Here is a 26,046-nt window from a genome sequence, read left to right as displayed (position 1 = left end):
GGGACTGGAGGGGACTGGAGGGGACTGGAGGGGACTGGAGGGGACTGGAGCTGCTCTGTCCCTGTGTATACTTCCCCTCACCCCACCAGGGACAAGTTCTCTAGTCCTTCTTAAGGATAAAGCTGTTAAAACAGTTGCCTCCCATTAAGGCTGATCCACTTCAGCACTCAACAAAAGTAATTAGGAAACAAAAAGCCGACATGAAGTACCCTGTTACTAAAGACACAGTTCTACTTCAGTACTTCCTTCAACTTGAGGCTAAACAAAGTGACAATGGGTCATCTCCAAAAACAGCCTAGACAGAAGTACCTACTCTTAATAGAATAGGCTGTAATGCTAGCCAGCATACATAACCAGTATGCATTTCACATACAGTTCAAAGTTTACTACAAATCCTTTTCTGCTACTAAAATAATAACACTAATGAATTTGAGGAATAAAACGGCATTCTCCAGGACTGGGTAAACTTTCCAACATTTTGATCTTGGGTCTCATTTAGACATTTAGTTACTGTGGCTACTAGTGAACATATTGATTAAAATTGAAATTTTAAGTCTATTATTGAGAAAGATAATTTAAAAATTCTGTAGTGGTTTATTTACCATTTACTATATATACTTCCTATTGAAAAACACAACATTAATTTTAACTAACAGTGTTTTGTTTTGTTTTTCTGGTGATGCAGCTCAAACACAGGCCCTTGCATAAGCTAGGCAAATGTTGCTCCACTGAGCCACACCACAGAACTCCCAAGTCCTTATAGGATGGTTCTGAAGAATGGGGGGCGGAGGGGGCGGGGAGTCAGGCGTGCTTGCACACACCTTTAAACCCAGAACTCTGGAAACAGACAGGAGAATCTCTGTGAGTTTGAGGCCAGCCTGCTCTATGAAGAAGAATGGAGACTATGTCCTAAAGTGTTTTAATTAATTTTATATATCTGGCCACATTTTAAATCACGCAACTGGACTTTTTGTGGTAGGAAAATCTACTCAAACTTCAGATTGGGTTTCTTCTGAGCTGACACCAACACGTGCACACGGGCACAGAAAGACCATCAACAACTGCTGATGTCAACAGACTGCTCATCTGAAGTCAACTGCTGACCTGTGCTCCTTGTTCCTGAGTCCTTGCTCCACACACAGCTCAGGACTCAGTATGGAGGTGGAAACTGCTCCAGGTGCTATAACCACTGCTGCAGGGGACTCCCCTAGTCAGTGGTACAGTACTACAGCATGAAAAATGCAAGTCCTGATCTAGTGAACTTAGAGCACTAATGACTTGGTCTGTTTTTAAGTTTCTCTATAGAAAATAATTCCTATTTATAGGCAACAATAAACTAGCATAAGGTACAAACTGAACAAGGAATTCTGCCTTGCATTCTACTATTTATCATATGTGGATTAACACATTTAAACTAAATCTTAAAGTAAAGGAGAAAAAACTAAATATAACCACTGACATTTTATCTATCCTGTGTCAAATAGCTACAAAAAAAGAATATTCTATTAACAAAAGCACTTCCTTTATGTGTGTCCATGTGTGTATGTGTGTGTCTATCTAATGAATATACACAGACTTGTGTGTGCACATGCATGTGTATGCGTGTCTAATGGATACAGACAGACTTTCAAATCTCAAGGTGTGTATGTGTCTGTCTGTCTAATGAATATACACAGGCTTACATGTGCACATGCGTGCGTGTCTAATGGATACATACAGACGTTCAAATCCCAGGGACATCTGAGTGGAGATGAGCTCTAACTTGATCATTGTTTTTCGAATAAACACCACTTAACTGGTTCCCAGGTATTTTCTAGGAATTTCCATTCCTTGATAAAACTCCCTCAGTCGTGTATCATGTGTTGGGGGCTGATGTGGCTCAGATGTTAAGGGCTAAGGCTCATGGTCAAAAGGACACTTAGAAGTTAGGAAGCTATACTGTATCTTTTTTGCAGTCTCCTCCTATTTTCAGATACTGGGGGAACCCTCAAAGCCTTTATGGTACTGTTACAAATTCTCCTTTCTCTGGACAGTCGAGAAAGAACACCACACCTTGGAGCACCTGAACAATATGAAGATGCTGAAGTTTAATAGTCAGGTGCTACATTAAACCAGCTTAGCTTTTATTTCTGGCTACTGAACCATCCACAAATGAAAACTTAAAAAACAAACACTTAGGGCAGATACAGTCTAGGACATGTATTGGCTGGAGGCTCATATCCTTTTGGGTCAGAGATTTTCCTCTAGGAATCTAATGGAAAGTAGGGGTTCCTCCCCAGAAATACTCACATAATACTTTGTATCTGAAGGAAGTAGAGCCCTGGTAGTAGTCTATTTATGGACCTAAGGTTGACAGCCAGTGAATTAAGTCAATTTTGGTTTAGCTTGCCTTTAGCAGCTTAAAATCCAAAGAGTACTTGATGCTGGGGAAAAGGAAGGAAGAAAGGGAGGGAAATCCCATTGCAGTTAAAGGAAGTCAGGAGCTGTACAAAGCAAGGCCACAAAGCAAGCCAGACAGTGCTCCCAATGTGTCCTTACCTGCCAAGGGCTGGCTGAGTTCCGCCTGCACTTTACCCTTCGTTGATCCTTCCAGAGGTAAACCTCTGTCCCCTTTGTAGAGTTTCGGTTTAAATGGAGAATCTTTCTCTTTACCTTTTGATCCTTTAGGCCGGCCTGCTTGCTTCTTCTTGGATTTGCCATCCCCCTTCACACCCAGTAGTGGATGGACTTCTGCAGGAGGACAGACACCCATGAGAAACAGTCCATACCACAATGGTCCCATATCCCAACCAGACCTTTGCATGTGAAGAGAATAGCTTTTTATGACCCACATCACTCATCAAAGGGAAAAAAATGCATTGTTTTTAAAACTACAAAAGAATGGCTACTACACTGACAAATACGTTTAGACCAAAAGGTGTACACAGTCTATATTACATGGTTTATACCAAACCACAGCAGCTCCAAACTGAGAAACAGTTAAAATACGCACTCATTCTAAGTCAATCAAACCCAAACAGGAGTGTGTGGATATAGCATACAGTACAGGCATAAGCGATCAGAAAACAAATGAACAGACCAGGGCCATAGTCCTGACTCCACCATTTTCTGTGAGAACTTGGACCAGTTATAGAGTTTCAGCTCAACTTCTCTTTTATAAAGCAAGAATAATAAAATACATGCAGGGTTGACGTAACTATGAGCAGTGGTTTAGAAACCAGAAAGACACTGCTGCTTGGACTAGAGTATACAATCAGAGATTATACCGTTGTATAATTAATTTATCTATTGCTAGCTGTAAGAGAAAAGAATGGAAGGTGCTGATGCTAACACCACCCCATTCCTAGCAAAACCCTGTAACACACGGTAACACAAGCTCCTGACCCTACTGTAAAAGTGGAAAGGGAGAAATGACCGTGCAGGTCTGACTGGCACTTTAGCAGGCAGTGAAACACCTCTATGGAAAAGAAAAAAAAAAAAAAAAAGAGCAGTTCAAGGAAACAAATTCTAAGTCATATATCAGAAGACAAAGTATGTCTGTCATCTTAGGCAAGGTACTGGAGAGCAGAACATTCTCATTTAAATGTGAACACAAATGCAAACATCACAGAACTGTGAAGCAATATAGAAAAGGACTCATGGGAAAGCTCCTTTAAAGTAAAAAATGGCTCAAAAGGAAATTACTCATGTGTGCCCAAGAATATAAATCAATGTATCTATAGGCACCGGAATAAAGAGGCGGCTCTTACCATCATTCGGCACTCCTTGGAGTTCTATATTGGTTGTTTTAGGTTTCTTCTTTGGTGGCTGGGAACCATCTGCTGAAGACTGCCTCTTCTTCTCTGAACTAGCCCCTTCGTCCATCAAGGAGGTTGGGACTGCATCCGGTGGGGGGCCATACGGATTTTCTTCAGGGTCTTCTACCTCAGGGGCAATGGGTAAATACAACAGAGCCTTTGAATCCTCCAGCTCTTCATCACTATTTGGAACAGGATCAGACAAGGGATTGGAAAAAAAGAGGAAATAGTTGCTTAAACCACAGCCCTTCAGCCTTTCCTCTAGTGCCTACATTTAATACACACAACAGTTACAGACCTAGACTTTAAGAAAGACGAGACGAAAAAAAGAAACTGGGTAAGAGAACCATATCCATAAATCATAACCATAAACAGACTAAGCTCATTACTGCAGTTTCTTTTCTTTTTTTGTCCCTGAGACAGGGTTTCTCTATATAGTAGTCCTGGCTGTCGTGGAACTCACTCTGTAGACCAGGCTGGCCTCAAACTCAAGAGATTCACCTGCCTCTACCTCCAGAGGCCACCATGCCTGGTTTTATTTCAGTTTCTTAAAATCTACATCACATTTTGTTCAGCAAAGGACTGTTTGCTAGTCACACTACTAAGCAGCTGAAAGTGAAGGAACAGCTGGGGGAACTGGGCAGTGCACAAAACACAGGAATGATACCCAGGCTTCCAAGGCATTCACCTGCTACAGAAGGCAGCGATGGGGTCCACACTAGTGACATCTACTTCCTCGTCTTCAGCAGCATCAGCCCCTGTAGGACAGAAAATTGGAGAGGTTTGAAAAGAAATGGAAAACTGATTTTGGCCTGAGAATAATCCTTGCTCATTTTATTTGATTACTTAACAATAGGGGCTGAATTCCTACTAGATATTAATACTGGAAATAGCTGACAACCAAGAAAGTTGGGAACGGCTCTTCAGTAAATGTCTCAGTCTACCCAGGAAACAGATCATTTCAGCATAAAACAATAAATGTTGCAGTAAAATAATAGATGATGGGGAGATAGGAAGAGGGACTGGTTAATGTGGACACCTAAAAAGGTTCACAAAACATAATCCAAGACTACCAGAACCATCTGCAATGCTCTGCATCCCTGGAGGTATTCCCAAAACACAAAAGGGAGCAGTTTCCAAGCTAGAGAGATCTAACTTCAACCTCTATTCTCTAATTCCTACACCATGAAGTATCCAGGTGTCAAAGATCTGGGAGCATAGTAATTGTATACACACACACACACACACACACACACACACACACTGTGCAAAGTTCTATGCTAGAAATCACGAAGATAAGTCAAATCTCAAGATAGTGGCAATGCACACATGTAATCTCAACACTGGGAAGATCGGTAAGAAATATTCGGAGTTTGTGCTACATGAGTGAGACTCTTGTCTTCAAACTTGGAACAAAAAAAAAGTCAGATCTTTATTTTCAAGAAGTCCCTATTTAGAAATTTGGAAGATGAAATTAAAAATGACAATGACTAAGGTCATAATAGTGAAAGACTTTGGGGTTCTTCTTCCAGGCTGGACATACACTAAGTGCTTTATATGAATTACTCTATTTATCCTCTACAATGTGAAGACATGGGTGCTACATTACTCCACTTCCGAGATGAAGGATTCAAGCTTAACTATTTTGCCCAAAGCTCTCTGGTACCAGAGTCCATGCTCTTGACCTTTCTCCAACTGACAAAGATGTAACAGAAGACACGACACAAGCTGAGCCTGAGCACATCTCTGTGCTTTGCAGGGTGCTGTATGCAAATCCTGACTTAACCATCTGTGACTCATCAGGAAATACAGATGAAAAGTCAAGAGCTGTCTGAGCACTGGTGATGCCCATGTGAAATCTTAACTAGAATCTAAATTAAGGCTCCTCAAGCACTGAGAAAACTACACATGCTTAAGGAAAAAGGTGACAGATACAACACTAACACAGTTACAGCAGCATTACCTGTTTGCTCAGGCTCACTCTTATCTTCATCTTCAATATCAAACTCTGATTCTCTTTCTTCATATTCTACATTTTCATCCAACTCTTTGAAATCTGGGGCAAATGCACTCCAATTTTCCTAAGACAAAACAGGTAAGTCACCACATGAAAAATCAGTAACAATATCAACTTATATTCAACATGAAACAGATTCCAAGATTAAACTTGGGGTTAAGAGAATAAAATCTTAGGTATCTAAGTGTTTGCCATCATGATGTATTTTCTATATAAACATTTCAAGTTATTAACTGCATTTTATCCCTAAATAACTCCATCTTTAATCTTTTTAAGTGTACTTCACAAAGGTAGTTTAAAAGTGTTCATCAATATACAATAAACTGAGCTGGAAATAAGAAAAGCAAAATAAGTGTTAAAAGGTTACAGAAAGTGTGTACATATGGAAACAAAATAAGTGTTAAAAGGTTACAGAAAGTGTGCACATGTGGAAACAAAGGTGGAAACCAGCTCAGAACTAAGACTGTCCTCTGACGTGAAGTGAAAATAAATAAAGTCGTAGTTAGCTTACTCTGTATAAAGGATTTTTGATAAAAACAAATATTTAGTTTCAAAGAAAACCAACCAGAAAAATACTTACTACTTGATTTTGGGCCCAAATGGACACTACTCCACTAGAAATAGAAGCTATGATGGGTCGAACTGGATGCCACTAAATCATAATTTAAGAGAGAGAAGAATTGTCTATCAGCACAGATTTAAGTCATTCGAGAGTGTGTGCACAACCGAAGCAATACACTGCTCTCTCTACTCACAGCCACGTCCAGCAGGAGTTCCCCTCTGGTTCCGTGCAAGATTTTCACTAAGTTGCCAATGCTCTTCTCCCAGATATACAGGGCATGCTGCCGAGCAGAGCCCGCTACTATATACTCCCCATCCCCAGAGAAGCAACATTTTTTCCATGGGGTCCTAAAAGACAAAGAACATCCCCCAGAGAAACTGGAACAGGAGCCCAGGGAAGGTCAGTCACGTCCTCTCCTGGCAACAATACCTACCTATTCACCAAGTCCTGCAGCTTCTGCATAGGCTCAGGCTCTCCATCCCTTCCACACGTTAAAATCTCTCTGCCGTCATAAACTCTGATTATTCGATCTGCTGTGTTAATTAAAAAGCAACTATAGAAAGGAGAGAGATTATTGACTAGTCAGACATCTGTCCCTGTTAAAAACTTCTATACTTCTTAGGCCAGCACCACAAAGCACCTAGCTAACTGGAGTGAAATTAAGAATGGCCAAGATTCAATGCTTGTATATCTTCTTGTCACTCCAAACCAATGAAGTGAAAATATGTGTGCTTTGTCCTGTATATTCCCAAACCTCATGTTAATACTGTCTGGACTTAACTGAGATCTAAGACCTCTGAACTGAAGCCAGCCCACTCAATTCACAAGTTTGCAATGTGTAAGATTCATTAAATACTGCATTTATTGGCCTGTTTCAAACATTGTAAGATTATTAATGAGTCAATAAGCTAAATGTATATTTTCTAAATTATGTTTATTTGTTTGGGGAGGGGATGCATATGCCATAGCACACTTATGGAGGAGAGAAGACAACTTGGAAGTCAGGTCTCTCCTTCCACCATGTAGATCCTGGTAGCCAGCTTCTTTACCTGCTGAGCTAGTTCTCTGGCCTTAAATATGTCACTTTTAAAATGGCTAACTTTTTATTGTAACAATAAAGGAAATTTGTTTAAAAATATGTTTTTCATCATTTTCTTACGGTCTCTATTAACTTTTTTTTTTTTTTTTTTTTTTTGAGACAGGGTTTCTCTGTGTAACAGCCCTAGCTGGAACTCACTCTGTAGACCAGGCTGGCCTCAAACTCAGAGATCCACCTGCCTCCGCCTTCTGTCTCCCAAGAGCTGAGATATAAGGTGTGCATCACCACTGGCCAGCTTTTTTTGAAATTATAATTACATCATTTCCCCCTGTCCCTTTCCTCCCCTTAACCTCTTCCATGTAACCCTCTCTCCCTTTTCTCTCAAATGCATGGCTTCTTTTTCTTTCCTTGTTTTTACATGACGTAGTTATTCTTGACTCAAGAGCAATCTGAATGACTGGGCTGTTGCTCAGTGGTGGAGTGTTTGCCTAGCATGAGACTCCAACTTCAATCCCCAGATACACCACGCACTTTGAAGGTGAACGTACCCCAAACACTGAATGCTCCTAAAAAGAGAATGAGTGCTGCTGCCAACTGACAAGCCATTTTTTTTCTTGTTTCTGTCAGTCCATCTACATCTTACAAACTCAGGGGAACGTCTGGAATTAAACCAGTTAGCACATTTTAAGTGCATGCTCAACTGGGATATAAATTCTGTGACACCAGTCCAGGTTACGTGCTGGCTAGCTTTATGTCAACTTGACACAAGCTAAAGTCATCTGAAAGAAGGGAATCTCAACTGAGAAAACTCCTCCATAACATCTGGCTGTAGAGTCTTCTCTTAATTACTGATTGATTGGGGAGGGCCCAGCCCTTTGTGGGTGGTGCCATTCATGGGCTGGTGGCCCTGGGTTCTAGAAGAAAGCAGCTGAGTAAGTCATGGGGAGCAAGCCAGTTCGCAGCACCCCTCCATGGCCTTTGCATCAGCTCCTGCCTCCAGGTTCCTGCCCAGCTTGGGTTTGTGCCCTCACTGCTTTTAATGATGAGTTGTTATACGGAACTATGAGCAAAAGAAACCTTCCTCCCCAAGTCGCTTTTGGTCATGGTGTTTCATCACAGAAACAGTAACTAAGACAGGTTGTAAGCATATTTGGGACTGGGGATGTACCTCAGTTTTAGAGCACTTGTCAGGGAGGCCCTGGGGTTCTGCCCCTAGCACTGCTAAAGATAAGTACGTGAAATATTTAAAATTCTCACTCAGTGCTATGTGCCAGGCATTTTGATTCTAAGCAACAACACTTAAACATCTTTTCTGTAAAGGAACTGCCTGGCAACCTCCCAACAACAAAGATGTGACTACTAGTTCAATAAGGGAAATTTTATGAACCTAAGAACCAGACAGTGAGAGATTCTAACAGCTTTAATAAATCTAATAAATTATCACACATGGCAAATTATTATTTGCATTCCACTCACTTAAGAAAAAAAAACTAGGGCTGGAGAGATGGCTCAGTGGTTAAAGGCATTGCCTGCTCTTCCAAAGGTTCTGAGTTCAATTCCCAGCAACCACATGGTGGCTCACAACCATCTGTAATGAGGTCTGGTGCCCTCTTTGGGCCTGCAGGCATACACACAGACAGAATATTGTATACATAATAAATAAATAAATAAATAAATAAATAAACAAACAAACAAACAAACAAACATAAAAAAAAGGAAAAAAACTAAGAAAATCAAAGACATCACTGGGTGTGGTAGTGCCATTCTATAATCTTTGACTCAGGAGGCTGAGGTAGGAGGACCACAAGAGCTGGGCCAGCCTGAGCTATGTAGTGAGATTCTGTTACAAAAACAAAAACTCCATACACACAGGAAGACAAGGCCTCACTCACCTCCCTTTCCGGGCAAACTCAATTGACTTAATGGCTGTAGTATTGCTTGTTCCTGTTGTTACTCGGAAGGAAGCAACAAGATCCTGAGAGTCTGTTTTTAGGACCAAGATCTGAAGTTTACAGAACAAAAATAAAAAAGTAAATATTCTGGTGACTACTAGTAATCAGATCTGACTTGTTTTTAAATTGTGCAGAGACGTAGCAAAAGGCAAGCATCTCGAGTCCTATATATTCCATCTCATTAACTGGTATTATGTTTTACTTCTTTCAATAAACTACAGAGTCTTAACCATCTACTCTTAAAACACGATGATTAACATTATTCACAACAGGCAACAAGTGGAAACAACCCTAGAATTCACTGACAGAGAAATAGGTAAAATGAGCATATACATACAATACGATTAAACTTTGAAGAGGAGGGAAATTCTGACACACAGTATAACACAGCTACCTTGATGACACAATGTTGTACGAGATATACCAGCTGCAAACGGGGAATACAGTATTATCCCATTCCTATAAAGTGCTTACAGTGGTCAAATCAACAGGAAACGGGCTGACAGCTGCCAGGGACTGGGACAGCCCTCTCTGACAGCCGCTCAGTCTGCAGAGGCTGCTGTTGAGTACCACCATGTACTGCTGACCTGAACACTGTGAATGTTCAAGAGGAGTTTAAAAGTTTGTGTGCATCATCTTCAGTTCTTCACGCATGGAGGCACGCACTCTACAGCTGTTAATATTTACCTTAACCACAATTTTTAAAAAACTGCTACTGGAACAAACACCTATAATGTACTACCCCCCAAAAGTCTACACTTCCAAACACCGCAAAGGACAAGTTTAACAAGGAAAAAAAGATAGTCTCAGTACTCTAGTTAAATTGGCCTGAATTATACCGTGTTTCTTTGTGTGCATGTTTATATGGGGTTTTTGTACAACTAGATATTAAGCCATTTTTACCAGCATGCTCTAGGTGATGACTTCTAAATATTATTTTCTTCATTACTACTACTGGTCAGGACCCTTCTATCCTTTTCTGTTTTCTCTAGCTCTGGGGAGTAACCACAGCCTCTTACATATACAGCAAGCACTTTACAGCTAAGTTACACCCAGGCTTTCTCTTCTATTCCTTCTCTTAGCGTCTTGAGAGAAGTCTTGCTGTGCAGGCCAAAGCTAGCCTGGATCACCATTTAATTCAGACTGTTCTCGAACTTGCAGTGATCCTCCTGTCTCTGCTTCCCAAGTGCTGAAAGAATTTTATAAAATAAGCTGCCACACTGTCTCCATTCCTTATCTAAATCAAATAATCTACTCTAATTCAAAGCACAGAAATGATTATTAAGGCACGAAAGAAAACTTAGCTACATTTCCATTCAGGGATTATTCCAGGGAGAAAAGAGCCTGAAAGTAGAAGTAAATATGGGCCAAGGCAGATGCCCAGTCTTTCTTCACTGACCTCACAGCTTACCTTGCCTTTTGCATTTCCTGTATAAATATATTCCCCTCGCCTATCAAAAGAAGCCACCACGTTCAAATCGGAGTCATCGTCTACAGGCAGAACAACATGTTTGGAATCTGAAAGGGTCAACATGACAGGAGCAGATTTCATGGGACACACGAGAACCTTGTTCCTGTTTAAAAATATGAACACATATTGGCTATTGCTATGGTATCAACAGATGGAGTCCCTGTCCTTTTTCCCTGGTCCTGACCACTTCCTCCCTGGCTCTCCCAGCCCCGAAAATGTGAAATGGTGAAATCACATACAGTCTACCCACCTAGTAACAGGGAACAGACTCAAAGGACAAGAGCTATCTCGACAAATAAAATGTGATTATTTTATTTACTAAAAATATTTAGTAAACCAGTAATATACTAATTAAAGTAAAAACAAAATACTGATTTTTAATTATATTAACAAATATATGTATATCAGATATGGCCTGGGCTTTAGGCACATATAGTGATCATCATACTTACAGAGAAGTAGATTATGAGAGATCCCAAGAAGTGAAAAGCTGTGTCTGAGTAATGGAATACTAGGCAACTTTTCCTTAAGTGCAGTCTTAAGAGTAAATTGTTTCTTCATACTAAAGGATTCTAAAGAATCAAAGCCAGGGCCCACGCATTACATCATTCCCACCTTTGGTCATTTCCAAAGTCTTAATATTGATCAGTTACAATCTCCTTATATTCAGTAGAACTAACCTAAGCACAAAAATTACTTTATATAGGTTTGAAAAGCTGTTGTGTTTGCCTCTTAAGACTTCAATCTGAAGTTGTCAGGCCCAAAGCTAATCCACTCAGAATGAGACCCCGCCCTAGGAAAAGAATATCTTAAACATACTGATCTCGAGGATGATATTGGACTTTTAGGATGGGTGAAGGGAATCGAAACCTCTGGTCGCAATCGCCTGAAAGAACATCCCACTGCGACACTATGTTATCTGTAGAAGCACTCACAAGCTTATGACCATCTCGACTCCAACTACGGGGAGAAACAGAGGTGAATTTAGCACATAGCACGAGGTAAAATATATATAACACTACTATGGATAAAACAGTGACCTAATTGCACATGTCAACATTTTTTAAAGTATAGTCAAATCTATAACAAACTTTCTTTTTCTTTCTTTCTTTTTTTTTGGTTTTTCAAGACAGGGTTTCTCTGTGGCTTTGGAGCCTGTCCTGGAACTAGCTCTGTAGACCAGGCTGGTCTCGAACTCACAGAGATCTGCCTGCCTCTGCCTCCCGAGTGCTGGGATTTATAACAAACTTTCTTATTACATACCCAGGCTGACCCTGAACTCACAACTTCCTGCCTCCATTTCCTAAGTGCTAGGAATATGTGCCACCATGCCTGGCTCTTGTACTGTTTATATATAGTCATGCCACTATTTCAAAATAACACTACAGTTAGCACCCAAAATAACAAACTTGAGTGTGTTAGTTAAGTTCCCAAATCAGCTGACCTTTAAGAACGTGAAGCATAAAAAGGACCTGAGGAGTTTCAGGGATAAAGAACATGTGAGTTTCCTAAAGTACTCCATCACAGCACCAACAAGACAAAAGAGACAAACATGCTATCTCAAAAAAATGTGCCTGCAATTCTAGCACTCAGGAGGTGGGGGAAGGAAGATCATGAATTCCAGGACAGTCTGAGCTACAGACTGTCTATTTCAAAAGCAAAAACAATAAAAATTAAAAATGAATAGTCATATCTTAAATGCAGCTAAGTATACTAGACATTCTGTTAAACAAAGACTGGAAGGTAGACTGACTAGTTAAAGACAGCAGAGCCCAATGAATGACTCAAGACTAAACTCCCTGCATTTTCTTCCTGCTTCACATATCTGGAAATAGGCAAAGAAGTCAACAACCGGATAATGCCAACAGTTACACACAATCCTCCCTTTCTTTCCCCACCCAGACAAGTCCTAGAGAAAAACCTGCACCCACTCGTCCTCATCAGCATGGTCTGGACAGACAGCTAGACTTGCACCCTGACCTTGCTCTAATGAGGCCTCTATCACTTATCACAGATGCTATGAGATGGGAGTGGAAACGGCTTCATTAGTGAGATCTCACCATCACCCAGTGCCTGTGAAGGCCAACAGAAAGAAAGAAGGCTCAGGGCCTTCTGTCCTTCCCAAATAGGATGATGTCAGCAGAGATCCATGGTGAGTCTCTATTTCCAATCTACCAGCAGCCTCTGTAAAGGGAACTCTAACTGAAAATAATAACTCAAAGTAAAAATTCAGTAGAAGAACCCAGCAGTCAATGGAGTGGAGGAAAGATAAGAAACAGTTAACTCAAAAAAAAAAAAATACTCAACATGGATAATAGATTAAAAAATTTTAAGTGGGTGGGAGGAACACAATCTCAGGGATCAGACAACAACAAATAATTTAATATCCACGTCATCAGAGTCCTACAAAGAACAGAGTGTGGCTTCAAAGTATTGGAAGAAATAACAGTTAAATTTCTCCAAATATAACAAAAAATTTAAAAAACCTACCGACTAAAAACAGGTGACTGAAATCAAACAATATAAGCCAAAGAAACCATTCCAGGAGTTGGGGACATAGCTTAGTCGATAGAGACCTTGCTTAGCATTCCTAAGACTACACAAAACCAGGCACAGGGACACACACTTGTAATCTTGGCACTTGGGAGATAAAGGAGGATCAGAAGTTCAAGGTCATCCATAACTAACTTAAGGCCAGCCTAAATACACAAGGCCATCAACAGCAAGCATGAGAAACTCTCTTTTGAGTTGTTGGTTAGAGCTGCCCAAAAGACTCCCACTAAGGAAATTTCTCTCTGCAACAGATGAAGACCATTACAGAAAACTGCAACCAATCAAAATGCAGAGTAGTGGAGCCCAGTCCTAACTGGTAAACCCACACCACAACTCCTGCACGTAAGGCTGGCGGAGCATTATAGAAGATGGGGTAGAAAGATTCTAAGAACCAGAGGAATAGGAAGTTTGCTGTGAGATTGTGTCTCCTAGGAATATCACGAAGCTACACCCATAAAGCCTCACCAACATAATGGCCCAACACCGGATGAACAAAGACAACAGACATGCCAACGTGGATGGAGAAAAGTTTACGGTTCTCAACCATAGACAATGAACTACAGGCAACTAAGGAGGGTTGAGAACAAAAATCTTCCTCAGGAAAGAGCACAAAAAATGGTTATCAAATATCAAATGGCCAGCCCTGAAAACATACACATTCAAATACCATATTATTGAGCAGGTTGTATTCACATATTTATGAATATGTGTGAGTGTGTGTGTACACAGACACACACACACACCAAAAATTAAAAAAAAAAAAGCTATGAATTTTAAAGAGAGCAAGGGGTGTGGTACATGGAAGGGTTTGAAGGGAAAAACAGGAAGGGGTAAATTATGTAACTATAATTATAACATCAAAAAACAATAAAACAAAAATAAAAATTCCAAAACACAAGCATATGTTGAATGTAGAAACATCCTCAATCTTAAGTCTTAAAAGTGGTAATAGGAAAGTGGCATCTCATCTATATAAAAACAGTAACACAAAGATAACAATTTCTCATAAAAAAAAAAAACAAAACCCAAAACTATAGAGACCAGGAGTCAGACATGGTGGCACACCCTTTAATCCCGGCACTCCTGAGACAGAGGCAGGAGAATCTCTCTGAGCTGAAACACAGCCTGGTCTATATAGAGAGGGGTAGCCAGGGCTATGTAGAACCCTGTCTCAAAAACAAAACAAACCCACAATAACAAAGAGGCTCTAAACCAAGTTCTCTAAATGGAAAGAAAAAGATAAAATGGAATCTTAGAACACTACAGATTTGTCTTGTGCTGGTTACAATGTATGCAGAGGAAATGTGTAAGAGAATTACATTTTATACAAAAGAGGCATCAAGGGAAAGAAGGCAAGGGCTCTATACCTTATCTGAACTGTTGCAAAGTCAACCCTGGGGTATTTTAGACTGTGCTTAATCTAGTAACCACTAAAAGGTACACAACGAAACACTGAATCAATATAAAACCCTATATTTGTTCAAGTAACCCACACAAGGCAGGAATCAGAGAAAGAAAATACAGAAGGAACATAAAGGAAAACAAATTAATATGAACCCAAATATGAAAAATGCTTTTTATTGAAGAACTTAGCAGCCAATGCAAAAAGAATAGAAGCTCACAACCTAAACATTACTTAACCTTATAGCTGTGTGATCTTAGAGAACTGTATAGTTTTTCTGGGCTTCAATTTCGCATCTATGATAGGAAGGATAAAGTCTTTACTTATAGAGGACTACTGAAAGAATTAGAATATATATATATATATATATATATATATTTCTTAATCCAATGCCTGGCATATAAAGAGTGTTCAGAAAATATTCATGATCATTTGTATCAGAGATGAGGCAAATGCACTTCCTAGACTCTGGGGACAAATGATGGCAAAAATAAGGATTTAACTATGAGGGACTAAGTTCAAGTCTGCACACAGAAAGACTGGGGTGCCTTTCCTATCAGATCTACAATACCTGCAATTAACCCTGGCCTCCATATGCATACACATGTATACACACATACATGCAAACATACCTATACACATTTAAAAAAAGAAAAAAAAATCATGGGTCTGAGGTATTTATTTAACTCAGTAGTAGTGTTAGCCCAGAATGTATGTGGTCCTGGATTCAATCTTCAATACCACAAAAAACAAAGTAAATAAAATCAAAATTCCTTACCACAAAGAACAGACTGGATGGATGTGTGCACTAATTATTTTAGCAATGCCTCTTGTCAAGAAATCCCAAATAACAATTCGGCCATCGTTACAGCCAACTGCAAGCAGTGTGCCCCACCTGTTAAAGGTGCACGTCAGGGCCATGCTGATGCAGTCCAAAGTTCCATCAGCTTCCTACAAGACAAATGCAAAACACACACAAAGGCCATCATAAAAGACAATGCATGCAAAAATGATCTCTGCAAGTGTGCTTACATCTTTTAAATTGATTTAAAAAATAAACAATAATTATAAGAGCTAACCAAAACCTCTGGAAACAGTGATGATCAATCTCTCACACAAATTTCTAGAGGTCAATGAGCAAAGTATTACAGGAGTAACTAGAAGAGTTCTTTGGTTCCAGGACAATGTAAACGCAATGAAACAGCTTGTGTGATTGACATTTTAAAAAATTACATTGCCGGGCGATGGTGGTGCACGCCTTTAATCCCAGCACTTGGGAGGCAGAGCCAGGCGGATCTCTGTGAGTTCGAGACCAGCCTGGTCTACAGAACTAGTTCCAGAACAGGCTCCAAAGCCACAAAGAAACCCTGTCTCAAAAAACCAAAAAATAAATAAATAAATAAAAATAAAAAATTACATTATTTTACATCAATGTCAAGCTTTATAAAGTAACTATTATGAAGCACAGGAAATGTTACAAATGCTAATTACACATAGTGATCATTATTACTATATAAATAACATTCATCAAAACTTGTAAAGTACACAAAAAAGTTACTGTATAAATTATGGAAGTATTTATTTTAAAAAGCCCTTTAATTAAAGTTGTGAATATTTTTTTCTTTTAGTTAAAAAAAAAAAATGAACCCTGTCGGGCAGTGGTGGTGCACACCTTTAATCCCAGCGTTCGGAAGGCAGAGGCGGGCAGATCACTGGGTTTGAGGACAGCCTGGTCTATAAACTGAGTTCCAGGAAAGTCATAACTACACAGTGAAACCTTGTCTCAAAACAACAAACAAAAAAACGCCAGGCAGTGGTTGCATGCATGCTTAATCCCAGCAGTCAGGAGACAGAGGCAGTTGGATCTCTGTGAGTTCGAGGCCAGGCTGGTCTACAGAGCAAGTTCCAGGACAGGTTCCAAAGCTACAGAGAAACTCTATCTCAGGAAAGCAAAAAACAAAAACAAAAACAAAAAAAACCTTAAGATTTAAAAAAATTACTGAAATTTTTCAGCCAAAATTGCATATTACCTGTTGCTCAAAGTTAAACATTTCTTTTTCTTTTCTTTTTTGAGACAGAGTTTCTCTGTAGCTTTGAAGCCTGTCCTGGAACTCACTCTTGTAGACCAGGCTGGCCTCAAACTCACAGAGATCCACCAGCCTCTGCCTCCCAAGTGCTGGGATTAAAGGCAGTGTGCCACCACTGGAAGGCTGGAGAGATGGCTCAGTGGTTAAGAGCACTGCCTGCTCTTCCAAAGGTCCTGAGTTCAATTCTCAGCAGCTACATGGTGGCTCACAACCATCTGTAATGAGAGCTGGTGCCCTCTTCTGGCCTGCAGGAATACATGCAGACAGAACACTGTAAATAATATATGTATGTGTGTGACACATTTAATTATGTAATCATCAAATAAAAGGCAATCACTGTTTACCACACATTAACAACAAAACTAAACTCACCTCTGGATAGTTCTGCCCAAAGGACTCTGCAAGAAGGCAAGAAAGAAAGTGGATGACACACAAATCACACAAGGACCCGCTGCCCAAGAACAGTCCACAGCTCACTGCCCAAGTGGGAGGGGCTGACACCTTTTCAGGCGTCCATGAGGTCACACTACTCATCACCACAGGCAGACGACATATCTTTCTCAAACTCTTGTGCTTTCATAAGCATACAGGAAAGTATTCCAAAGCTGATGAGTACGGAAGCAGGCGTGAATCCAACCAACTTCTATTTAGGTAACACTAAAGAGATTTGTCAGAATGCAAGATTCCTTTCACTCATGTTGTTTGTTTTCAAAAACCCCAGGAAGTGGAAAGTCAGGGATCCTAACTCTTGAGTTGTAACACTCACCTGGTGCAGCTTGGAGATGTCCTGAGAGGGCAGACAGACTACAGAGTGAAGAACACTAGCCCTAGCGGCTGGAGTCGAGAGAGCCAAGGACGCAGCCCAGAAGCCGCTGTGTGCTGCTGTGCTGGCAAGCTGAGCTGAGAGCAATAAGCTTCCGCTTAAGCTCCTAACAACAAGACTCTAGCTCCACAACCCTGGAGCCATAAGTCTAGTTCTCCAGCAGTAGAATATAAAACTGTGAGTTTGGAACAGTCCGTGAGCCTCTAGAATGCAGGGTCACCAACTGTCCTCACTGCCTATCCAGGAGTCCTATCTTACAAAACCAAAGAACCGCTTGTAAGACATTCAATCATGAAAGGGACTGAAAGCAAATGCTGAAATATATCAAGAGCAGTGTTTCTGAAAATTGTTTTTAAAGTTACTCAAGTAGAACAAGTGTTACAAAGAAATGCGTATCTGGGCCTGGAGAGCTGGCTCAGAGGCTAGAGTGCTTGACAGGAGGCACTGAACACTTCAGTTTGTATCCATAGCACCCACCTGAAAAGAGGGAGTGAGGAGACAGGGGCCAGCAAGATGGCTTGGGCGGCAGGGGAATAAAAGCACTTGCCATGCAAGCCTGGTGACCAAGCTCAATCACAGGAACCCACAGAAGGGAAAAGCCAACTGCTGGGAGTCCCCTGATTTTCCCAAAAACACCATGGCAAGGGCATCTTGGCGCTCACATACATATATAAGAAATGTACAATCAAAAGGTAACAGCCTTCAAAACACTTGACAAAGTAAAAACTTACATATGTTCACATAAGCATTTGCTCAAAGTTTTTTAAATACTATACATATTACAAGGTGACATGTTTGTTTCATTTACTGATCCAGCCAGTGCGTCTTCCCAATCATCGGACTATATTCACATGGTCGAGAAGTAAACAAACAAGTGCACTCATTTAAATACTAAAAACAAAAATCAGGATCATGAAGATGGCTGAGCAGGTAAAGGTGCTGAAAGCCAAGCCTGCAGTCCTGAGTTTAATCCCCAGGACCCATAAAGTAAAAGGAGAACCAACACCCACAGGTTGTTCTTTAACCTCCACATGCACCACACATACACACATGTATTTTTAATGTAAAATTTTAAAAATCATTTGGCTAGAGATAGGACTCCAGAGCCTCAAAAGCTATGTAAAGGGCCAAAGTCAGGGAATGTGCAGCGGAAGAGGACAGGCCCTGGAACTCAATGGTCAGACACTCTAGCCAATCAGAGACCTCTGGGTTCAGTGACAGACCCCATCTGAAGACAGGAAGAGGAAGACACCCAACATCAGCCTCTGGCCTCTCCACATATAAACAAACACGTGCACCTGCACCAATGGACACACACACAATAGGTATCCACACCATATACACACAAAATATTTAATCAAAGAACAAACATTGAAAAATCATCAAGAAAGGCATTGTTATGAATACCTTTATGTAATTCTAGCACTCAGGAGACTGAGGCAGCACTGCGTCTACTACTCAACATTTCCACCCTTCAATACTCTAGGTGAAGAGAGCTAGTCACGAAGGGTAAGTCCCGCAGGTAAGAACTGGCTTACTCTGGCCTGCCTCGGTCAACCCTTCAGAAAACCTGCAGGTCTAACTTCTTCCACCACAACTGCAGAACAGCACTCACTCACTTAAAACCCTTCTCTGCTGGACAAAATGAACAAAACTCTAAGTATAATCTTGAAAAGCAATCTCAGCTTGGCCCTGGCCAGCACTTTTCATTTGTCTTTTGTCTTGTATGGTCAGCATCTGTGCCAGAGCTTCAATTAACCATGCCGAGTACCAGCTGCAAAACACACCATTTCCTGCACCCTCACTCATTCATGCCTAAGAACATTTGCTTCTATAGTTTCTCCACTGGAAGGTAACCCTACAGAAGGCTCCTTTTCCGGCTTTTCATTGGTTGCTTGGTTTGGCATCTCTATCTCAGTATTTTCAGTTGAACAGTACCTCTGTAAAATTTCCCCAAATTTTACATCAGTCCCACCAACAGTGCAGAACTAGCTGCTTTCATATGGATTCCCCACAGCGTACTAAGGTACTGCAGCTCTGTATTACAGAGTTACTTGTTTTTCTTCTCCTGGTTGTGTTTTTATCCAGGACAAAAGCAGCATCTTATTTTGTTTTCAGCTGGTATAATTTAACCCACCCCCAAATGAAGAAATCATCATAATCCATTAGGACAAGATTTTAATAAATTAGTGCAGGAAATATCAGAGAATAATAAACCAAGGCATAAAGTATAATTTCAAAAGCTTCTAGAGCCCGAGAGATGGCTCAGTGGGTAAAAGCACTTGCTGCAAAGCATGAGGCCTGGAGTTCAGATCCTGGAACCCACGAAGTCCAGCACAGTCCTGCACTTGCTTGTAACTCAAGCACTGAAGGGGGCTGGTTACCAGTTCAGCAGAAACACATGAGCTCCACATTGATAGAAAAGACTGTGCCTCAAAGGGAAAGGACAGAGAATGACAAAGGAAGTCACGATTCCTCTGTATACGCGACTTCTCTGGCCTACACACATGTGCACTCACACAAACATAGGCATACATCACACAGACACACCCATGCCAAAAATATTCTAATTACACATGTGCATACATAGCGGTTGTGATTGTTTATTCCTTGGGCCAGTGAGATGGCTAAGGAGACTTGCTGTCAAGTCTAAGGAGCTGAGTTAGACCTCTAGAACTTCCCACATAGTGAAAGGAGAGAAATGACTGCCCAGTGCTGTCCTCTGATCTGCATATGCATTGCTGCCTGCACTCTCACCGCCCCGCCCCCCCACACTAAATAAAAAAGTTTAAAATTAACCGGCAGTGGTGCTGCATGCCTTTAATCCCAGCACTCAGGAGGCAGAGGCAGGTGAATCTCTGTGAGTTCAAGGTCAGCATGATCTACAAGAGCTAGTTTCAGGACAGCTAGGACTGTTACACAGAGAAACCATGTCTCAAAACAAAAAGAAAATGAAAAAAACAAAGGGGAAAGAAAGTTTAAAATTAATATTAAATATTTATAAATAAAATTAATATTAAAAACAAAATATCTCTTAATATGACTTATAGAAAAAAATGAGTTTGAAAACCTATCTTAGGCTGGTGACGTGGCACTTCCTAAATGCACGTGCCTCGGACACAAGAGAGGCTGTCCTGGTAATTTTGCATCTCCAGCATAGGCCACCTGTTACACAGCAACGTCTCAAGAAGTGGTCAGATGGTCACAGAAGTTATATTAGTCTCCAGTCTAGGATCCATCCCACAGCCTATCATCCTTCCTTCATTTCCTTATCTGACCAGATGTCCTTCACGGTGTTCCCACAATCACGCCACTTCTGTTTCTTTCTCCTCTTATATACAATCAGTAACTTTCTCACGGTAAGACTCAGTCATTTCTACAGAGATGTTTATTTTTTGGAGACCCAGACTTCTTTTTATATGTCAGATATGCTAAATATTCCTGAAGTTTCCCCCTTTGGAACCTTCTGTATCATTCGAAAGAACTTTCCCCAGGACCTGCAAACCCCTTCAAAGGATTATTGTAACATCTTTTCTCTCATAAACAAGGATAGGCTCTCGGTCTCTACTTCTCCCACACTTTCCTAAAATCACTGTAATCAGCCTTCATCTTAGACTGTTAAGGAGTGCAAGTTGCCCAGGGATAAAATGGAACAGCCTTTTCTCAGTTTTCAGTCCCCACTGCTCTGCAATTAGTGTCTATGGAAAGGAACTATTAACCCATATCCTCTTCTAATGGCTGTACATAGGAAAATCTATGGAAGGAACCTGAAAATGTGCCTAGCTCATGGAAGAACTGCATATGTTATACAATTCATAATCACCTGCTCATTCTTTTTCCTCCAAATATAAGAAACAAAAGATCTTGTCCCTGGCGATCTTCTTCTCTGACCCTCTCATCTTTTCTCTTCAACCTATCCACAGGGTTTCATTAAAACCACAATGAATGGTGATCAGAAGTCAAAACTTGTTTCCCAAGCTCTCAGCCTACACTCAACATATCCAAGCTCTCTCTCAAACGCCCTTCCATCTTACCAGTAGTGTTGTTATTATTATTATAATTATTATTATTTGGTTCATCTTCTCATGAGCACTATACTCAAAATTCTGCCAACACTGCCTCTTCATTTTTTCTTTCCATGTCCTAGCTCCCACATTCCTTATCACTCATACACTGAAGCTTCCAAATTAGTGTTATATTGTTTCAGCTACACATTACTGTCAGATAAACGTAGAAATCTGCGTTCCAACTGAGCTGTCAGTGGCTCTGCCCTCCCTTCCTTACAAAGCAAACTGTCCAACCTGTCGCCCCTGAGCCCCCACAAAATAGTAGCAGTCCAAACTCTTGATCATCTCTTTCTCACAATATACATATTTTGGACAAGCAGAAAAAAAAATCTCTCACTGGGGGTAATGGAGAAATGGCTCAGAGGTTAAGAGCACTGGCTGCTTTTCTAAAAGTTCCAAGTTTGATTCCCAACACACACATGGTAGCTCACTACCAACTGTAATTCCAGTTCCAGGGGCTCTGGTTCTCTCTTCTGGCCTCTGTGGGCACCAGGCACCCAACTGATGCACAGACATACATGCAGACAAAATGTCCAGACACATAAAATAATAAATTAAAAAACACTCACTGATGGCTTATTTCATACACATCTTCCACATATTTTCATACTTAGTCTGTCAGCATTATACCCACATGCATGCATGCACACTCTAAAAAGCTACCTGAAGAGAAGAAACACTTTAAAAGTGATCTTTGTAACCCTCTGTCCCTTACCATTAAGGGCAGCCAAGTCATATAGGAGCTCTTGAAAACAGACGTCGCTAAGCTGCAATGTTAAAACTACCTCATAGGCCACAAGAAAACACCAATGTGGACAAGGAGTTGGGAGTCAATGACTTAAAGACAGGGCGAGCCTCCCTACGGTTAAGGACCTTAAACTAGAAGTCAAGATAACCAGATTCTATGTGCCCACTACATCACTTAGTGCTCAGTCACAACACTCTTACTTCTTTTTCTTAAATAAAATCTGATTAAATAATACATTTCTAGTAAGAGTTATTCTATCTAGGTACCCGATTCCGTGACAGATCTTCACAATTTCACCCTAGGTCACTCTGCCTCAGACTGCATCTCCAAAAACTCTGATCCTGCCTGCTCTGTTACTTCAGCACCTGCGATCCTCGAAATCACAGCTCAGTCAAAAAGTGCGCCTATGACTCCACAAACTGATCTGAAAGCGGCTTCGGAAAGGTAATGCATTCTTCCCGGACATTAGCTGGACTTCCCCCTGCCGCTGCAACTCCACACCATGAGCATCCAATGTATCATCTAAGAAGAGTGTCCCTAAGGTTGCAGCCTGTGATCCTTCCCGCCCGGTTCCCTCCTTTCCAGTATCAAAGCGTTAGCTAACGCGCAGCCACAGCCCTCCTCACCCAGCAACTCGAGGTTCATCCCTACGGACGCTGGCCGCCTGCTCTCCGCGCTGGCAACAGTTCTTTCTCCCCCACCCGCTCAGAAGCCCCGCGTCTAAGTGGGGGGCGCAGCGAAGAGCCTGGCGCAAGCTCCGGATACTTTCGGATTTAGAAGGCCCCGCGGCTTCCGCTTTCCTCCCCCGCTTTCCTTGTTCGTTTTACGTAGCTGTCTACATTTATCCCTAATTTTTAAAAAAGATTAAACGCTTTTTGGAAACAACAAATTATAATATTTTTGAAATAGAAAAATGTCGTCGTCGGTCAGAACTCCAAAAAAGTGCAAAAATGCAAGGCTTTTCTCTCCGGGACCATATAAGCGAGCAAGAGATTTCAGGCATATCACTAACCCACTAACGCTTACTGTGCTGTGTGTTCCTTAGGTTGTCCCGGCGGCGGCCTGTGACTCCGCAAAGAAAGGTTCCGGGTGATTCTTTCTAAGGCATGAAAGCGGAAAAGGTCGGCCCCTAGTGTTTGAGTATTGGAGCTCCTTGACGTGGTCAGAGCGCGCGCTGGCTTGGCTCACCCTATAGTTACCATGTGTCTGACTTAATTTCGTGAAGATTATTTCACGTCTCTAAAAAGTATGTCATACGCCACGGCAAGGAGTACGATAGCATTTGTTAGGACTTTTCCTACGGTTTTACTGTGTACATAACGTCGATTAGGACACGGGAAAAGAATTGTCCAGAGAGAGATGGACTGAGTTCCCCAGTTGTCAGTCTTGACAGAGCAATCAGAGAAGACCAATGGACGTGGGACAGTGTTTATCCGACTCTAGATGTGGTGGGCATTCAAAAAAAAAAAAAAAAAAGAGCAAAGAATGGCAAAGGCCTCCTGAACTAAAAAGGAGGTAAGCACGTTCCCCTCTGTCGATATAATGGCAGTAATCTAGAGTTCCTCCTGACCCCACCCCTTACAGGTATTTAATCCTCTGTGCCTCTGTTTCCTTGTGAGTAAAATGGGAGTAATAATACTACTACTTACAGGATTATGAGGATTGAATGTGTTAGCATGCAAGCACCTAAAATAGCAGGTGACAACCATTATTCACCAGTTACCTTATCCTAAATATGTCAATTTCTTGTAGCCATTTAACCCAATAACAATAATTGAGTCTCAGAGATATTAGACAATTTTCACTCCTTTGCATATTAGGTTTTCCCAAAATGCTACCCCAAAACTATACTTACCAGGAATATTCTGTAGATGTCATTCTGCACCCCGCACAATGCCTTATTATCAAGTCTCTTCAGCTACACCCACTGTGGATAAGTGAAAAAAAACATTGTTTCACTTGTTTAGTAATAGTGATGAACTTTCTATATGTATGCATTTTATTTTTCTCTTTTGTGAGGCAGTTGTTTGGTGTCTTTTGCTAATTTTTTAAATGGGACATGCATTTTGTAAAATTTTCAAGGAAGAAATAATATGATCAAATTGATATTTAAGAAATAAAACTCCTGGAACTGGAGAGATGGCTCAGAGGTTCAGAGAACAGACGGCTCTTCCAGCGGTCCCAAAATCAATTCCCAGCAACCACATTGTGGCTCACAACCATCTGTAATGAGACCTGGTGCCCTCTTCTGGCTCAGTGTGCAGGCATATATGCAACAGGCAGAATTAAACAAACAAACAAGCAAACCAGTTGGGGGAGGGAAAGAAAGAAACTCTTCTCGGGAAGTGGTGATGGCAGGCCTTTAATCCTGGCACTTGAGAGGCAGAGGCAGGCAGAGCCTAGTGAGTTCGAGGCCAGCCTGGTCTGTAAAGTGAGTTTCAGGACAGCCAGATCTGTTACACAGAGAAAGCCTGTCTCGAAAGACCAAAAAAGAAAGGAAGGAAGGAGGGAGGGAGGGAGGGAGGGAGGGAGGGAAGGAAGGAAGGAAGGAAGAAAGGAAGAAAGGAAGGAAGGAAGGAAAGAAGAAAGAAAGAAAGAAAGAAAGAAAGAAAGAAAGAAAGAAAGAAAGAAAAGAAAGAAGGCTCCTACCCAGCTCTGTAGCACATACTCATGACCTCAGCACTCAGAAGCCTGGGCTATATAGTGGTCCTGGTGTGAGAGGGAAGAAGGAAAGAAAATTTCAAGATGTGTGTGTGTGTGTGCGTGGTGTGTTTTCTGGTGCTGGTGACTGAACCTAGAGCCTTATCGACAAGCCCTACCCACAAGCTATAGCGTAGCCCTAAAAGTAAAACTCTTTAGAACACTGGTCAATAGAAATTCACTTAGGGATGAAAACTCTCCACAAGTTTATTGTGATGATCCTGTGGAAAGATGAGGATGATTCAAATCACATCTATAATAGAGGAAAACAAGCAATGAGTTTGACAGAGGTTAGGAGAAAGTAGAATAGGAAAGGTTTTGTATGTGGGAGATAAGGGAGGTAATATGTCTGACACAAGCCGTGTCTTGACTTTGGGGACTCCATTTGTTAGTGCATAGGACACCAAAAGAAACAGCTTGGACAAGGGAGATGGATGAGCACAGCTTCAGAGACACTGGGTTTAAGAAGTATATGAGAAGGCCACAGACCAGAAAGCATGGACTTCAGAGAAGTCCAGGCTAAAGACGTGCTGCTGTGCTTTGTCAATTTTATAATATGCATACTTTTATATTTTAAAATCTCTAAGTTGGGGATCTAGCATATATGAGATTATCCCTCATAATGAATGAGCAGTGTTTTTGTTTCATAGTATTCTATACATTGAATGTCTTGTAATTCATTGTATTCTACTTTGATGAAAAACTGTATTGGTGGGCTGTGTTTTGTGAGGGTTAGTTAGAGCTTATTAATACTACTAACTGCCAGAACGGGGTATCTGTGCTGAGAGGCCTGGAGCAGTTTGCACCTGTTATTGTGATTTTGTAAAA

The 26,046-nt window shown here is 41.0% G+C and overlaps 1 protein-coding gene across 5 annotated transcripts in view; it reads right to left on the bottom strand.

Annotated features, from left to right (window-relative positions):
* The window catches only part of Rbbp5 (RB binding protein 5, histone lysine methyltransferase complex subunit), a 28,437-nt gene extending 5,126 nt beyond the window's left edge, over window positions 1-23,311 (bottom strand). For 2 of the 5 annotated variants that reach the window (XM_005348345.3, XM_026779719.1), the window contains exons 1-13: window positions 23,145-23,310; window positions 17,253-17,278; window positions 15,572-15,744; window positions 11,658-11,798; window positions 10,779-10,941; window positions 9,308-9,417; window positions 6,810-6,929; window positions 6,570-6,723; window positions 6,395-6,466; window positions 5,761-5,878; window positions 4,486-4,555; window positions 3,750-3,979; window positions 2,653-2,730 (exon numbers count right to left, since the gene is read on the bottom strand). In XM_005348345.3, coding sequence (XP_005348402.1) covers window positions 2,653-2,730; window positions 3,750-3,979; window positions 4,486-4,555; window positions 5,761-5,878; window positions 6,395-6,466; window positions 6,570-6,723; window positions 6,810-6,929; window positions 9,308-9,417; window positions 10,779-10,941; window positions 11,658-11,798; window positions 15,572-15,744; window positions 17,253-17,278; window positions 23,145-23,163 — 1,474 coding nt within the window. In that variant the 5' untranslated portion in view covers window positions 23,164-23,310. Of the gene's footprint in view, window positions 1-2,538; window positions 2,731-3,749; window positions 3,980-4,485; window positions 4,556-5,760; window positions 5,879-6,394; window positions 6,467-6,569; window positions 6,724-6,809; window positions 6,930-9,307; window positions 9,418-10,778; window positions 10,942-11,657; window positions 11,799-15,571; window positions 15,745-17,252; window positions 17,279-23,144 lie in introns of all 5 variants that reach the window. The other 3 variants (XM_026779718.1, XM_005348343.3, XM_013346769.2) reach the window with 3 other exon arrangements.
* Between the last annotated feature and the right edge of the window lie 2,735 nt (window positions 23,312-26,046).

The sequence above is a fragment of the Microtus ochrogaster genome, chromosome 6, assembly GCF_000317375.1.
Source record: "Microtus ochrogaster isolate Prairie Vole_2 chromosome 6, MicOch1.0, whole genome shotgun sequence".
Taxonomy (NCBI): domain Eukaryota; kingdom Metazoa; phylum Chordata; class Mammalia; order Rodentia; family Cricetidae; genus Microtus; species Microtus ochrogaster.
The sequence above is the reverse complement of the archived record's forward strand: the minus strand, read 5'-3'. Positions and strand labels throughout refer to the sequence as shown.